General features: G+C 41.7%; 1 protein-coding gene across 15 annotated transcripts in view; it reads left to right on the top strand.

The window, feature by feature from the left end:
• Nucleotides 1–16,354: 16,354 nt before the first annotated feature.
• Trpm3 (transient receptor potential cation channel subfamily M member 3) overlaps nt 16,355–17,476 on the top strand; it is an 805,264-nt gene continuing 804,142 nt past the window's right edge. For 6 of the 15 annotated variants that reach the window (XM_026781583.1, XM_026781586.1, XM_026781587.1 and 3 more), the window contains exon 1: nt 16,357–16,727. In XM_026781583.1, the coding sequence (XP_026637384.1) occupies nt 16,545–16,727 (183 nt within the window). In that variant the 5' untranslated portion in view covers nt 16,357–16,544. Of the gene's footprint in view, nt 16,728–17,476 lie in introns of all 15 variants that reach the window. The other 9 variants (XM_026781580.1, XM_026781582.1, XM_026781584.1 and 6 more) reach the window with 4 other exon arrangements.

Consider the following 17,476-nt stretch of genomic DNA (forward strand, 5'->3'; position numbering starts at 1 on the left):
GTACATTCCCCTTATTTTGCAGTTATAAAAACACTAAGGCACTAAGGATCCCAAAGAGCCTACCACTAGGTCTGAAAAAACTCATGTACTTTCCTTTAGGCGACACTTCTACCCACATTCTTATACACCCTCACTAGCTCAGAGAACTTACTGCCCGGTTCTTTTTGAGAAAACAGAATAATTCCTTTCTTTCAGGATATACTTTGTTTTTGTCTATAATCTCCATTGCAACAAGAATCCTGGAATCTGGAAGTTCTTTTCTTTGGGAAATTTTATAGTGTGTAGAGCAGAAACTACTTGTTCGTCAACAGCTTTTCCACTTAGTAGGATAAATCGAAGCTCACAGAGAAGGTCCCATGTGTCCCAGAGATGGAGGAGAGTCATGAAAGTAGGAGGGACAGAGCTCAAGGGCAAGGGATTAACAAACAGTGGGGACATGAATGTGACATCATGGTAAGGCCTCAGGGAACAGCCACCTTACAAGAAAGTGCAAGCACCAAGTTAATTATACAGTCCCCCAAGCCTGGGTGAAGAGCAGGGCTCATGGGAGCGAAACCAAGCAGAAACCACCTCAAGGCATGGTACCTCTGGATTTTAGTGCAACCCAGAGAAGCATAGGACATCTCAACAGAATTTCCAGAATTATTAGTTTGGGAGCTAATAAAGCTAACTTAAGAAAAACTCATTTGTACACTAACAGTTTTATACTGACACCCTATTTCATCTCTGGGAACAGATGCTTTCTGCACTCCCCTTGAATCTCTGAGGCATCAACCTAGCATGAACATGTTTGCCTCCCCTTCTCAGATGAATGTTTGTTTATGGAATGACTATTGAACCTGATCTATAAGACTACGTACAGGAAAGAATTATTTGGAACCACTCCTTGTGAATACTGACGATTTTTACAATGATTGGGCTCAACATTTTTGTGCAACTTTGCTTTATGAAGAGAATTTCATCTCCTAGAAATCCCATGACAGATAACACTTGGCATTCCATTAAAGTAAAGTTCAGGGTCAGCTGAGGTATCGGTTTCTATGAAAAGAATTGGCACCTCATTTCTAAAGGAGTACATACGGCCAGTCCCACTAACAGACTTTTTATTGCATGCTCCATTTCCAAGTGGGGCTAATATTTCAGGAGCTACTGGAGAAATAATGATAATGACAATAAAGTCCTTCTCTTGGTGGTCACAGTCTGGGTTTTCCAGCCATCTAGCACTTAACTCTTGTCTTGGCGCCGTATTCCATCTACAGGGAACATGAAGTGACTCTTTCGAAACAGTGGAAGTCTATGTTCATTAAACAGAAAGGTAATGCGAATGGCGGTCTAAAGTGGGGGTTTCTGCAATAAAAACAGATGGCTTTAGATCTTGCTATCTGACTTTTCCTTGAGGTATGACCAAAGTGAGTCATATGGTCTCGTGCATTAGTTTCCCCCTATGTAGTATGAGAACTCTCGCACTACATCATAGGACTCTGAGGCTTAAATGAACTAATAGAGGCCACGCTTGCAGCAGTGGCTGGCACAGTCTTAAAGTGGTAGTTATTGAGTTATCTGCAATTACTATTAATTGCATGGGCTAGTCATCAAAGGCTTCAAGATCTCTCACAGTCTTCAATAATGCCCAAATACATATCACCATTTGTTACACAGTGTCCTGACCAACAGTGTCTCCTCTGATTAAAAGCATGTATAAAAAATAAAAAATACTGGCTTCGAGGCGCTTTGTTGGAAGAAGGTATTGGAAAGTTACCGTCCTTTGCTCGGCACCAGGCTTATCCTGTTTGTTGCAGATAAGAATATCTTTCGCAGACTTAAGGACATACTAAAATGAAGCTACTGCTAACCAAAGTCAATCCACTTCGGAAATCAGCAATCTCTGGTGAAGAAAACCAAGAAAGTACCACAGAATAAACTTGGGGGTCTTGCATGAAATTGAGCCTATCCCTAAAAGGTAACACCTTGTTATTGAAAATAAGAAGTAGCTGAATTGCTAACCCTGGGAGACCATGGAAGTTGGTATTCAACAGTGTCAATTGTGGTTCCTTTGGGTTTTCTTCCCTGCAGTAGGAAGCTGCAGGCCCTGCACATGGAGTTTTGGTTCTTCTAGGGAGGAACACGGGACCCTGTTCTCCTATCTTCATTTGTGGATGTCCAGGGAACACTCCGAGCCTGAATGTTCTGAACTGTGGGGTAGGAAGTTCCTGGAAAAATGACAGAGGAAGTGATTTTGTAGATTATGGTTTGGAGCTTCCTGACATGCAGCACTGGACAGCTCGCTCAGGCTTCAGTCACGCTTTGTCAATGCTTTATTGCCTTCAAAAATAATATACGAGTAGCAAATCTTTTCCTTTAGCATCTCAAAGTACAGGTTGTTTAAAACTATATATGTGTATACATATATGCATGCAATAAAAACTGGTGAAAAAAAAAGAGGCTGTGAATTTGAAGGAAAGCGTATGGGAGAGTAAATGGGAGGGCTTCAAGGAAGGAAAGGGAAGAAATTCAAATTAAATTCCCCCAACAGTCTTTGTAAGTATAATAAAATAAAAAGTAACTAGTTATAGCAAATACACTTTCATCCAATTCACCAAGTTATATTTTTAAATACACTACTTTTCTTACAATGTGTTTGAAATTTTACAACAAGTATCTGTTGATTTCTTTCCAGAATTTATATTCTAGGTTTTTGGTGTTTTGGATTTCTATGGTTATTTTTCTAAAGTGCTCAAACCTTTTTTTTTCCCCATTTGAATTAATGGTGTGTGTGTGTGTGCACACGCGCGTGCTGTGGTTCTGATCTGTATTATTTCTCTCTCCTCATTTAAACCACAGTATTATGATCTGGGAAGGTTTATTCTATAAAGTAGGAGCACGATGCAGTGAGCAATTTTTGTGACTGCCTTGTTATTGTGGAATCTATTTTGTACTGTGGCTTATTAACTCAGAAAAAAGATGATTTAGATTGTATGTGTTCTGATCCTATAAACTTTACTGACCACAAATAATGAGTGAATACATTAGATGCTGAAATAGAGGAATGGCTTTAAAGAGCTTTCTTTCTGTCTGGAATGTGGGTGAGCGGCACAACGAAACTGTTAAAAGTCACTTTCAAATAAAACAGAGCGACACATGCATCTCTGGAAACATTGTCCCTATTATAAAATGGAAGAACACTCATCACTTAATGGTCCTTTACCCTCTAGGCATGGAACCCTGTGCCCATAATGCTAGAAAATCCCTTGTGATAGCCTGACTCTGCCTTCTTTGTGCCGTCTGCCAGGACACTCTTGTTCAGATTCATAATTAAATACTACAGCCAGTTAACTACCAAGGAGTAGAATTTGAATCCAGGTCCGACTGCCTCCTAGACTTATTTCCAGCCATCCTAGATGTTAAATTTCTCTTTCTTTTCAAATACAAAATGATCATGAAGTTCTTCCGTCTCCCATGAGTGCAAAATTTTGCAGCAAGTACAGCATGTGTTTCTTGAGAAAAATGTGATAGACTAATGAACAGTTCCGTAGGAACCATTGGACATTTCTAAAAGGTGAGCTTATAAGGAAGAGTGCTACATCCCTCTGGGCTCTCATCTCATTGTGAGGACACCTTCCCAGGAAACTCCTCGAAGTTAAGAGGAAAATGTGAGTATAGCATAGAGAGCACAGTCTTCCGTTGTGAGTCAAACAGCTTTGTGGTGTCAGGCATCTTATTCAGGTGAAGAAGTTTACTTTTTTTAAAGATGTATTCTATTTTGTGTGTGTGTGTGTGTGTGTGTGTGTGTGTGTGTGTGTGCGTGTGTAGGTGCTGTTAAATGCCAGAAGAGGGCATTGGAATGAAAGGCACTAGAGTTATGGGCAGTTGTGTGCTGCCCAATGTCAGTGATTATGACAGAAAATACTTTCTGTAAGCTGGCTCTGCCTACCTTGTGCTGGGAGTTGAACTTGGTCCCCTTAAAGGACAATATGTGCTCTTGCCCACCAAAGATATCTCCCCAACACCTTGGGAAGAATTCTGAGCTCCACATGTACATGATACAGGAAGAAACGAGGACCTCTTTGTTATCCTGAGACTGTCACTAGGTATGGCCAGCTTTCTGCAGTCATGACCATGTGTGACCATCCAGTTGTACCTGGGAGGGCCTGCAGCATATGCATGTACTGCTGCCAGACAGTGACAGAATCAAACACAGTGGAACCCAAACTTCTCTAACTTCTGGGCTGTTTCAGAGTAGAGATCAAGGTGATAGATCTTTTCTGTAAAACCCAGGAACACATCCAAAGATTGAAGATTTCCTAGGCTTTCTTGGTCCCTATGAGTTCCTATGATCTGGCCTTAAATATCTTATGTTTTGTCTTAATAAGGCATTAAGACCACATTGAAGGAAACATCTAATGGTTTTATCGTGTATTCATCATGCTCGAGGTTAGAAAACACACAACACACACACACACACATACACACACACACACACACACAGTGAGAGAGCAAGACAAAGACAGAGACTCAGAGAGAGGAGATTTTAGTAAACTAAAGTAGAAAGAAATAGCCTAAGAGTATAAATAATTTTTTCCTCCATGGTAGTAAACATCAGATCTGAGTTTTCTTCTCATTAAATCCCTGAAAAATGCATCACCACACCTAATCCAGAGTCCTTTCTAAACAGGGGAATTCTCAGAGGTGTTTCCACACTTAGAGATAATCATTTACCCTGTCAAATTAATGAGAAACTGATGGAAGACAGATGCTACTGAGAAAGAATAAGTAAATATTTGTCATCTATTTTGGCAAATAAAATTTAATAATATCCTTTGTACCCACCTTTTGAAGTAGGTTATAAAATAAGGATTCAGAGTGTTTATATTTTTTAATTATTTCAGTATAAAAGTAATTAATGGCATCCAGCGGTGCAGAAATGAAAAGGAAGATTAAGGGTAGGACCAGATTCTATCATTTCTACATAAATAAATGCTCACAAAGAAAACATTTGGATGTGTAGTTAGGCCATTATAAACTTGAGTGATGCTTCGGGAGAATTGAGAATGCTTTGCGGTTAAAACTCTGATATAGGCCCCTGCAACTTAAAAGAAATAGAGTAAATGGGCTGGGTAGAGAGATGGCTTGGGCGGTAAAGTGCTTGCTTTGTAAGCCTAAGGACCAGGAGCCTAGAATAGAGTTGGAAAAGGAAGGATGTTGGAGAACACTGGAGGAAGTAAGATCCCTGGAGTTTGCTGGCTAGCTAGATTCCATGAATAGTTTGAGCTCCAGGTTCATGAGAGAAATCTGCATCAAAAAATAAAGTGGAGAGCAATGGAGGAGGACACCTGATGTCATCCACTAGCTCCCATACACATGTGCACATGCATGTATGCACATTCCCCAAACACCTATACTTGAGTACATCCACATGCATATAACATAATACACATGCACATGCATACATGCACACATACACAAATAATAAAATAAACTTTCTCATGTGTGCAGGAAACGCTGTTATGAAGAAAGAGTTTGAAGGCAGAGGAATGAATGCTGTACCTGTTGTTGGTTCATTTGACTTATAGTAGAAACGCAGTATAGAACTTCCCCCATCTTCCAGACCTTCATTGTAAATGCTTGTCACAGCAGTCCTGCAGGCTTCTACGGAGAGTCTTCTTGTTCCATCAAACTGGGTAGATTTCTTATTCTATCTGGGTACCAGGACTGTTTTCACCCCTGTTCCAAAGCCTGTTCTAAATGACACTGCAAAGACAGGACTTTCCAGGATGTGGAGAAATCTTTATCATTGTCTGGAGATGGTTCAGCTGCAAATGATCTCCCAGGAGCCACTGAAGGTCAGTTGATATTGTGAACGTTCAAAACTGATACTAAAAAATATCTGTTAAGTGTGAACAGCTGTGTATTTATTCTGGCATAAAAACTCGTGAACTACTCTTCACCCCTGCTGGGCTTCAGAGAAAGTCAGCTGACCTCCTAAAGCCATGCAGGAAAAAGTTCAGAAGGTTATGCATCTGACATTTGTCATTTTCTGTAACTTTCTGCTTTAACCAGTTTGGCATCACTTTTCATTTCACAATTTTAACACTGTGGTAAGTTTTGCTTCCCTTTAACAAATATGGATAGAAAATGTTGCCATTCTTCTTTATTAAAATAAAGTATATCAGGCAGCTTTCTTTTGATCTAAATAATTGCTTGGACTGAACAGAATCTGGTGCAATACAGTAACTTACAGCCCCACTAAATGTAAGCCACTATTCAATCTCTCTCTCTCTCTCTCTCTCTCTCTCTCTCTCTCTCTCTCTTTCTTGTATTTTTCTGGCTTTGTTTCTCATTTGGAAATCAAAGGACACATGTAAACACTTGGGGAGTTTAGTTTGTTCATGAGTCTGTTCTCCGATTCTGTAACACTCCAATAATAACTTTATCAGAGTTAGAGGGCTGACTGAGAAGCCAAGGACAATGGCGCTGGGTTTTGATTCTACTGCATGGACGGGCTTTGTAGGAGCCTAGTCTGTTTGGATGCTCACCTTCCTGGACCTGGGGGGAGTGGGGAGGACCTTGGACTTCCCATAGGGTAGGGCACTCTGACTGCTCCTTGGACTGGAGAGGGAGGGGGAGGGGGAGTAAGGAAGAGGGGAGGGAAGTGGGAGAAGGGGAGGAGGTGGAAATTTTCAATTAAAAAAAATAAAGTAAAAATAAAAAAAAAATCATATGAGAAAAAATAAATAAAAAAAATACAGCGAAGATGCAAAGAAAACAGGGATGCCCTTTCCTGTTTAACTGATTGGTTTAACTTCCTTCACCTTTGTATTTTACCAGGGAAAATGCATAACTTTGAAGTAGTCCTAATTCTTATGCTTGGGTTTAGAAGAAATTAATTTTTTTTATGAATGAGCAGTAATTGTGACTTTAAGTGAATTGGAGTTTTGCATGGTAACTTCTACATTCCCCTTTCACGTTGTTCACAATGCTCCAAATGACAAGACTACTCATCCCTCTGAAAAATGTGTAAATAGTTTAAAATTTTAATTTCCCAAGCGCATGAAAGGCAATTATGTTTGGAAACTAAATGTGCCTGAACATTGCCCCGGCTTTGCATAATCACCATGACCTGTGTAGAACGTTGGTAAAGTCGTACTTTCTCAAAAATAAAAAGAAGAGAAATAATGACTTCCCGGATGCCTGTAAGAGAGTGTGTTCGTTTTAAGATGACCCTTGATGTTTCCTGGTGATACTCTGTGAAAGCAATGTAATTGGACTTCGGCACAGGTGATTGTCTCGTGTCTAGTGTTAGAGCGTGAGGGCAGGGAAGAGGCATGTGTTTATCAGAAACCCCAGGCTCTGTATTCTGCACGCTGCTTGGCACACCCATGCCGGATGGGCTTCTCTGACAAGCCTACAGTTTGTATTACACACTCAAAATCTGGACCACACACATAAGAAAATGCAAATATTCCTTAGAAAGGCAGCTTAAGAAGGTAAAGTAGTAAAAGTCCAAAGTGGGGTGTTCAGATCCCTGCGAGATCCCAAAAGCAGTTTGAGGGAACAGCTCTGATTCCCTAGAGGTGAGGAAACACTGCCTTGGCTGGTAATATTTCATATCAACTCCTCCTGGGGATAGCAGCATCCTTTATGGGTTGAAAATCTGGTTATGCTGAAAACCTCCTTTGACTTAAAAGAGATTACATTTATTTATTATTTTGAAATCTAAGGGCAGGCTTTTCTTTGATCATTTTAGAGTAATTAAGCCTCTGTTTTATCTTTTTGTATGAACCATTCCTGTTATATTGGACTCCTATCTTAGTCACTGCTCTATTGCTGTGAAAAAATGCTATAACCAAGGTATCTCTTACTAAAGAAATCATTTAATTGCAGGCTTGATTACAGTTCAGAGGTTAGTCCTGACAGCTATAGAGGTTAGTCCTGACAGCTATAGAGGTTAGTCCACACAGCTATAGAGGTTAGTCCCCACAGCTATAGAGGATAGTCCATTGTGGAGGAAAGCATGAAAGCAGATATGGTAGGCATGGTGCTGGAGAAGTACTTGAGAGCTACATCCTGATCAGATGACCAGCAGGACGAGAGAGAGAGAGAGAGAGAGAGAGAGAGAGAGAGAGAGAGAGAGAGACAGAGAGAGAGACAGAGAGACAGAGAGAGACAGAGAGAGACAGAAAGAGAGACAGAAAGAGAGAGCGACAAGGGAGAGAGAGACAGAGAGAGAGAGGGAGAGAGGGGAGGCAGGCTTTGGCATGAGCTTTTATTTATTTATTTCTTTTTTATTTCTTTTTTTAATTTATTTATTTACTAAGGATTTCTGCCTCCTCCCTGCCACCGCCTCCCATTTCCCTCCCCCTCCCCCGATCAAGTCCCTCTCCCTCATCAGCCCAAAGAGCAATCAGTGTTCCCTGACCTGTGGGAAGTCCAAGGACCGCCCACCTCCATCCAGGTCTTGTAAGGTGAGCATCCAAACTGCCTAGGCTCCCCCAAAACCAGTACGTGCAGTAGGATCAAAAACCCATTGCCATTGTTCTTGAGTTCTCAGTAGTCCTCATTGTTTGCTATATTCAGCAAGTCCGGTTTTATCCCAGGCTTTTTCAGACCCAGGCCTATTTCGCTTCAGTTGCTTTCCTATATTATCATCGCAAGTTATGGTTACCTTTAATTACTTTCTCTATAACCTTATAGATTTTTTAATTTATTTATTTATTAAGGATTTCTGCCTCCTCCCTGCCACCGCCTCCCATTTCCCTCCCCCTCCCCCGATCAAGTCCCTCTCCCTCATCAGCCTAAGAGCAATCAGTGTTCCCTGACCTGTGGGAAGTCCAAGGACCGCCCACCTCCATCCAGGTCTAGTAAGGTGAGCATCCAAACTGCCTAGGCTCCCCCAAACCAATACGTGCAGTAGGATCAAAAACCCATTGCCATTGTTCTTGAGTTCTCAGTAGTCCTCATTGTCCGCTATGTTCAGCGAGTCTGGTTTTATCCCATGGCATGGGCTTTTAAAACCTTAAAGCCTACCTCCAATGTTATGCCTCCTCCAACAAGGCCACTTAATCCTTCCAAATTATGCCACTCCCTGGTGACTAAGCATTTAAATAAATGAGCCTACAGGGCCATTCTCATTCAACCACCACAACCTATAATTTTCAGAGTTTTTTTTTGTTTTTAATTTGTTTTTAATAAAGAGATATATCTTCATAATAACCACAATGGGTTCTGAGGGCTCACTCTTTGTAGTGCAACCACTTTCTTCCCTTCCTCTTCTTCCTTCTGCCTATATTTATCGTGTTAATATCATTTCATATCAAGGCATTCTTTAAAAAATGAGACTGGTGATCTGGCAAGGAAGCTTACATCAAGCCTGACAACTTGAGTTCTAGGACACACACACACAAAACACACACGCGCACACACACACACACACACACACACACACACACACACACACACACACACACACACCCCAGGGGTGTGATTACATACATAGCTCAAACAAATGGAACATTTTAAAATTAAAAATCAAAATACAAAGACTTGAGAAGAATGATTTTTTAAAAACAAAACAAAACATATTCTTTGGTTTTCATGGAAATTATACCCTTTGCCCTTCACTTTGAATTGCGTTCCTTGATATTTAATTAAATTGAATATATGTGGTCACTATAAAAGATATAAGCAACTGTACTTGGAATCAAATAGAGAAGATACCTGTGAAATATTTAACTCAGCAGGGAGGAGCCAAAAGCTGTAGACAACAGCTGTTGAGTGGCTAGTGTTCAGAGCAGGATGCTAAGGAGAGAGATTTAGCAGCAGCTAGGCAGGGTCTTTCCTATTCCTGTCAAAGCCTTGGCTCAGCTCCCCAGGATTCTAGTGATGGAGTCCTCTATGGCAGCTTTCCAAACAAATGTGCTCTTTGCTTAAAACCTCAGAGGATGTTACTCCAATATTTCTGAGTTTTCCCTAAATGTCTATTGTAGAAAGAAGAAAAAATGAGCATATTCTGTATAGGTATATCCTTTTTGATGTGTATGACCTATTTTTCTCTAAGCGGAGTAGATATTTTGTAGTGTTAATGTAATTTGTCATTTGACTACAAAAACGTGTTATTTAACTTATATTAGACCATTGTATGTAGATTATATATTTTAAATATATATAAAGTACAAAGATGAATATAGGAGAGGCAAAAAAAGAATGTTGAGTTGTCTCAGGCTCAAGGCTCACACTTGTAAACATTCCTTGGGAGAATAAAAAAGTCAGGTTACTTCATTCAGTTTTCTCTCCTGAGGAGGCAGGCAGGTTGTCTTCTTTCCCTGAAAAGACAGTATATGCAATTATTTTAGCACTTCAAATATCATGGTCACATAGGGATAAATGCGTGGTGATATTCATTAGGCTAGATAAAATACAAACAACAATTTATGTATGGTGACATTATCACCAGAGAACACGTTAGGCAGACATTCCTTCTACTTTTCTGGTGAGCTATTATTGAGATGAACACACAGAAAGGCACAGTATTTACTACGATGCAGCTCTAAACAGTTTCCAAAATGAATATGCCCTTGCTGCTATTGTCTTGATTGACAAGTAGCACATCTTTGGCTCCCCAGCAGTCCTGCTCCATGGCATGTCCCCTTGCCACGATAAGCACCCTCCCAACTTCTAACAATTTAGAATACTTTTGTATAATGTCAAATTACTGGAATTCCACACTATGTGCTCTTTGTGCCTCTCTTCTTTTACTCCCTGTTGCTGTTCCATCTCGAACTTTGAATGCGATAAGTCTCTTGTGTGTATGTATCCCTTAGTGCAGAATGTCTGGGTCACAGGGTATCCCCAAGTCAACTCCATTACATTTTCCCTCCAGCAGTGTGTGGTAATTCCACTTGCTCCACATCCTAAATATCACCTATATTTTTGTTCACTTAAATTTCCTGTCCATGTAGGTTTGATCATTTCAATAGAGGTATTATATTACTCATCTATTTTATATATTATTTTAAAATAAAGTGACGTTTTGCTCTTATCCTTATTTCCCTTTCCTATTCTTTCTCCTCTGTCTCTCCATTTATAATGTCTATAGTATTTCCACTTCTATTATTATTTAGATTTATAGTTCTAACACTGATAACGTGAGCTATTCTCTTTTAATCTTGAATGAAAATTTTAGAGAAGTATTTATCAATAGAATTGTAAGGAAGACACTTGTTTAAACACATGCAAATTTATGAAAGTGTATCAATGAACAAAAAAGGAAGTTTTTAGTAGGATTCTTAAATGTAATGCCATTTAAAGAGTAAAAAGTCTGTGGTTGAAGGACTTAATTCCTTCCAGATTGAGAGAAAAGCAGGGAAGCGAGGTGGAACAGGTAGCTGGGAAGACTTTTTGGTGCATAGCCACTGGATGGCTTCTCAACAGGTATTATTGCAGAGGGTATAGGCGATTGTTTTCCTTTTGAAAAAGGCTAATTTTTCAGGATCTGTCTCTCAGAGAATTTCAACCATATAGACGGCCAATTTACATAAACCAGGATAGCCCTACTGTTCCTTTCCTTGATTAATAGTCATGGGCTTTGGGGATTTCGTGCTTGAGTTACAGGGATAATTGCTTTACCTCTCATGCTTGTCTGGTTTGTGTGAGTCTTAGCCCTCAGGTCTGTAAAGGAAATCTAATCATGACTAAACAGAAATTCTACATCCTGTCTCTTGCTTCATGGGCACTGACTAATCCCACTTCACCGAGAGCCTAGTCATAGAGATTAAGCTTCCAGTGGACTCACAAAGCAGTCCTCCGAGTTCATTTCATACCATCCATGTTTCCCTTCTATGTGAGTGTGCTCAGTCGGCCTTTGTTCTGCAGTGTTTGGAAGGAGGTGACAGGAAGAAGCGAATACTGTTGACAAAGAAGAGAAATTACGGGGGTTATGCGCGTAGGCCATCTTCAAACACTTGACGATTCTCACAGGAAAAGAACATTTGTTAAGTAAGTGTGATTCCCGAATCTAGAAACCAGAAAAGAAGGATTTCAGCTTTGTTTATAAAGCTGTGTTTCCTAAAGCTTAGAGCTTTTTAATAAGGAAATGCTGTGCTAATTGGAAGAGAGATACTTGATGATGAAAGCCGAGTGTTGAGGCAGAAGGTACGGCATAGCCTGTCAGATCTTTAGCGTCGGAGTGCTGAGTGCCTGTCTCACTTCCCGATGCCGTGAATCAATACACTGTATCCCAGTGAATCTGAGCTGTCATCGAGGATGAGAAGCCTCCTGATTTCAGAGAGGTTAAAATGTGGGAAATTGAGGGTACTAAAACTGCCGAACTATGGTTCACAGTCTCTTATACTGTTGGGATGATTTGGGAACTGAACATAGCTTGATAATTTTTCAACCTTTTCTCTGTTTCCCCTCCCCTCTCACAGTTTATGTACTCTTGTGAGTCCCGGGGTGTGCCTGTGGGTTTGTAAGGCCTGGAGGCAATCAAAGGAAAGATATTTTCTATTAACTTTCTTGCAACAAAGTGCACCACCATGTGACCTATAGCAAATGAGTTTTGAAAACAGTTTCTTCTTGTTGCACAGACTACTCAACAGCAAGGCCAGCCTCAGATTGGAGGAGGCCTCGTAATTGTGGAGAACTGTTGATGCTTTAGAGTTCCTTTCTGAACTAAAAGAAAAACAGTTACTATTTATTTTATGTGGATATATGTGTGCCTGAGTGCATGGATGAACACCAGGTATGTGCAGGTGCCTGAAGAGGCCAGAAGAGGATGCTGGGTCACCTGGAATTGGACTTATGGGTGGTTCTGGTGCCTGATATAGGTTCTGGGATCCAAACCCATGTCTCCTGGAAGAACAGTGCATACTCTTAATCACTCAGCCATTTCTAGCCCCTGAATATTATTTGTAATACTATTTAAAGTTCATTTTCCAGATCACTGCATAATGTTACATTTTATTGAGACAATTTAAACATTAATTTTATATGGACTATAGCATTAAACAGTATAAGTGAGAATATTGCTAGCCTATTGATTTACATATTCTGTAAGTGTTTAAAACTACAGGAAAAAGTTTATGCTATACTTCCCATTCCTTTTTTAAAAATATCATCATCATCATCATCATCATCATCATCATCATCATCATCATCATCATCATCATCATCATCATCATCATTATCATCATCATCAATAGTAGTAGTAGCAAAACAGCGGTTGAGATGTATTGCTCTTCCAGAAGATTGAAGTTTGGTTCCCAGTGCCCAGGTCAGATGGTTCATAACTCCCCATAATTCTAGCTCCAAGGGGGATACAATGCCTCTAGGCTATATATAAGCTCACATACTGACACATAACATAATTAAAGATAATAGAATCTTTTTTATTTTTTGTAAATATTTATTTGTTTATTATGTATATAATATTCTGTCTGTGTGTATGCCTGCAGGCCAGAAGAGGGCGCCAGACCCCATTACAGATGGCTGTGAGCCACCATGTGGTTGCTGGGAATTGAACTCAGGACCTTTGGAAGAGCAGGCAATGCTCTTAATCTCTGAGCCATCTCTCCAGCCCCTAGAATCTTTTTTAAAAGATTTATTTTTAAGAAACGTTTTGTGTGTCGTGTATGCCTTGTGTATATGAGTGCTGGAGGCTAGAACCTCTGTGAGCACCTAGGGGTGCTGGTTTCTACAGGCTACCATTTTTTAAGACGTACTAGCGTTCTCCTTGTACAATATGACAGTGACTTTCCCAAGAAAGCTAAGCTACTCTGGCGGTGGCTTGTCACTCTAATGTTAAAGCCCCAGTGCTAGTATCTTTCAGCATTTTCTTAGTTTTAATGTGCCATTTCTCTGCTAACTTCATAGGGGACATAACACATTTCCATTTCCTGGCTCTTGGGAACTTTCGAAAGACAAAAGAACATCAGAACAGGAAATGGTCCATTTCTGCTCGCCTACCGCATCACATGTAACCCAGCCCTTAAACAGCTTCTGGACATTTTTTGGTACTTGTCATACTTGTCAGCTGCAAGAAGAAGGACCGCAGAAATCATCTTCAAACAAGGCTTTAAAAACAGTACTCTGTGATAACTCTATGATAAGGGCATTTGAAAGCTTTTTTTGTTTTTCAGAGCAAACAGCTAAAATAATGCCATATGCAATCACTATCCACCATTAATTTTTTTCTAAGTACATTAAGATAAAACAACCCTTCCAGCCACTTGGAGTGCTCATTGACATGCCGATCGTTTTTGACAACTACCCCTGATGGCAGGGCTATTTTCTTCCTAATGGGCTGATGTGGGTGAACCAGGGTCTCGGGACTCTGTGAGGTGAGTGCTGTTGGATGATGTGCCTGGATACATTCCTGAAGGTTCCTCAGTTTCTTTTCAGGGATGCTGTCATTTGTATCAACAGAGGGAACTTGCTTACAAAGTATCCAGGTTGGCACACAGGATTTTTATTTCTTAGAGAGTTATGCCCATGTGTCTCTTTTTAAGTGACTCAAGGAAAGGATAAGTATTTCTTATCTGTCTTAATTTCTTGACTTTCGTGTCTCTCAATTGGTACTTTGCTGCCATACCTGTGCACTTTGTAAACTATGCATGATTGCTTTGTTTGATTTCCATAAGTGGAAGGAATAGTGTCTGAATATTTGCCAGTTCATGAAATGTCCCTAATAATTTCAAATCCATGAACCTAGATATAAAAACAAATAAATGCAAAGTGGAGCCTGTGGTTTTCTCATTAAATGCTGTTGGATGTCACAAACATTGTTCAGAGTTTCATTTTCTTTAATAGGGATACGTGATTTCCAGACCTAGAGTGCTGCTTTAAAAAGCCCCTTTGCTTACATGGATAGACTTATAAGCTGTAAACACAGGGGCACATCTGTGGGACAGGCTTTAGAGCTCTGCCTCCCATCCCTGCTAATGACCAGATTCCAAGGCCCCTGCAAGAGCACACTGGCTGCTACCAACTCAATTGCAAATTTTTTCACAGCTGGACCAAAGCACCATGTTCCCCCACACAGCATTTCCCAGCCTCTTTCCTTCCTTGTTAAGAGTTTCTCACAGTTTCCTCATGTTTGTTTAAGAAACTAAAATGGCGGTTGTGGTGGCACACCCCGGTGGGTAGGATTTGCTGAAGGAGGAGGAGGCAGGAGGATCACAAGTTCAAGGCCAGCCTGAGCTGCACATTTATTTAAAAAAAGAAAGAAAGTAAAAAGAAAGTAAATGTATCATTCTGATGTTGCAAAGGCTGAGCAGCCAGATGAGTCTTTTCACCTGGGACTATTTTAACCCTCCTTTTCCTTGATAATTGAAGGCATTGTCTTAGATTCTGTTATTCTATGATGCCTCAGTGGTCCTCTTTTATCGGTTTAAGGCATTATTAAATGTGAGAACAGCACAGATTAAGACAGCTGACATGAGGCTCACGAGAGAGCAGAGAGAAGCACCGAAACCATAGGAGGAAACGACAAGGGGCATATGACACGCTGATGAACCCATCCCACTTTGTTCTCAGCCTAACCGCCACCTTGTTCCTACCAGAGACACAGAGAGAAAACAAGTCCCTTGAAAGAATACCAATCCCTTCTCTTCCCAGAATCCTCCTCAACACTGCTCCATAATCCAGACCCTTGGGCTTAATTGTAGATGGAGAAGAGACTCAATTGACTTGGGAATTTTCTTTTTTCCCCCCTCAGTTCTAGGAAGCTGGAGATCAAATTTGGGGCCTTGCATATATCAGCAAGTGTTCTACCTTTGAGTTACATCCCAGTCCCCAGGATCCTGATTCGTAGGCCACAGACGAGCTAATTACACAAACCCTCGAGAAATATCAACATTTAACATGTTACAAATAAATATATTCGTGTGTGTGCTTGCATATGTGTGTGTGCGTGTGTGTAATGAAAATCTATTCAGAAAACTTCAATGTGCAGCCTAGTCTGAGGCCCAGCGGGGTAGCCTGACAAGCAGAGGGAGGAAGTAACCTAGCACCTGCCAGGCAGATGAAGCTGGACTCTCCCTAGGGTGAGTCTTGAAGACAGTTGTTGCGAAGAGATGAGAAGGAAGAAAGAGAAAGAAAGGCGGACAAAGTTTCAACCTTCCCCTTTTTGTTTAATTTAACTGGAGTCTCCACCCACCCACCAGTAGATGACCTAGGCTTCTGCTCCCAAGTCCCAGGGGCCTTGAGACCGGGAGGGGCGTGGTGACTGCAAGAAACTCCCAGAGCTGCGCGTCCACAACCCCAGGCGTGGGCTGTGTGATCCCCTCTCCCCTACCACGGGAAGGCGGGGGAGTTGCGGATGGAAAGCAATTTGGGTGTATAAGGAAGCGGGCTGGGGCGCAGGTGGCGCTCGCAGCCCCAGTCCCAGTTGAACCAATCGCGGTCGCAAGCGCAGCCTGCGGGCGGCGGTACAGAGCGCGGGGCTCCGGCGGGAGCCGACCAGGCGAAGGCGGCGCAGTAGAGAGCTGAGCGCCCGCTGCAGCCAGCACTGCCAAGGGGGCCGCCTCCCCGCTCAGCCACACCGGCTAAGCATGGGCAAGAAGTGGAGGGACGCGGGCGAGATGGAGAGAGGCTGTTCCGACCGCGAGGACAGCGCGGAGAGCCGCAGGCGCAGCCGCAGCGCCAGCCGGGGCAGGTTTGCCGAGTCGTGGAAAAGGTTAAGTTCCAAGCAGGGGTCCACGAAGCGCTCGGGACTGCCCTCACAGCAGACACCGGTGAGTCCGAGAGCCAGGAGCCTCAGCATCCTTCCTCCCGTGGCTCCAGGAGCCCCGTCCATGGTGCTGAACTTGCCCTCATGGCGCAGGAACCTGGGGAACTTGTGGAGCCAGTTACAGAAAAAGAAAGTCCTTCCTAGGAGGGGCCCCATTAGGGACGACTCCCCTCTCTTTAGCCAGAAGAGGGTCTTGATGTATCTTCTGTCTGTACGGGAATGAGAAGAGTGCTGGGTAGGCGAGAGTCTGGCGGTCAGATCTTTAGAGTTTTTGTAATTAACGGACTGTATGAGTTGCCCTACATCCTGTGATGCCTCCATGGCTCTGATCTGTCTGTGTCCCGCGTTCGAACTCACTTAACATCAGCTGAATGGGGGGGGGGAGGTATAATGGAAAGGGCATGTCATAATTTTACTCTCTTAACACTTGCTCTTTCCATCTCACACTCCCACCGTTTTAATGGGTGGGTTTAATTGTTTGCAGAATGTCATTTGCATGTGGAGAATAGCAAGAATATCCCAGGTGCTTATACGCCTCTGGTTTAGCATGTACGACATTCAGAAAGCAGTTTTCCCATGTGTCAGCGCCTCTTCAATGTCTGAATAGTGCGATAAAAGCACTCATGTGAAATTAACACAGGCACTGTGTGTGTAGAAATACAGTTGATGAAAACTTCTGCTGCGTTTGCATTCCTAGTATTTAAATATTAGATTTTCCAGCATGTCAGAGAGAGAGAGAGAGAGAGAGAGAGA

Source organism: Microtus ochrogaster, chromosome 8, assembly GCF_000317375.1.
Source record: "Microtus ochrogaster isolate Prairie Vole_2 chromosome 8, MicOch1.0, whole genome shotgun sequence".
In the NCBI taxonomy this organism is placed as follows: Eukaryota; Metazoa; Chordata; class Mammalia; order Rodentia; family Cricetidae; genus Microtus; species Microtus ochrogaster.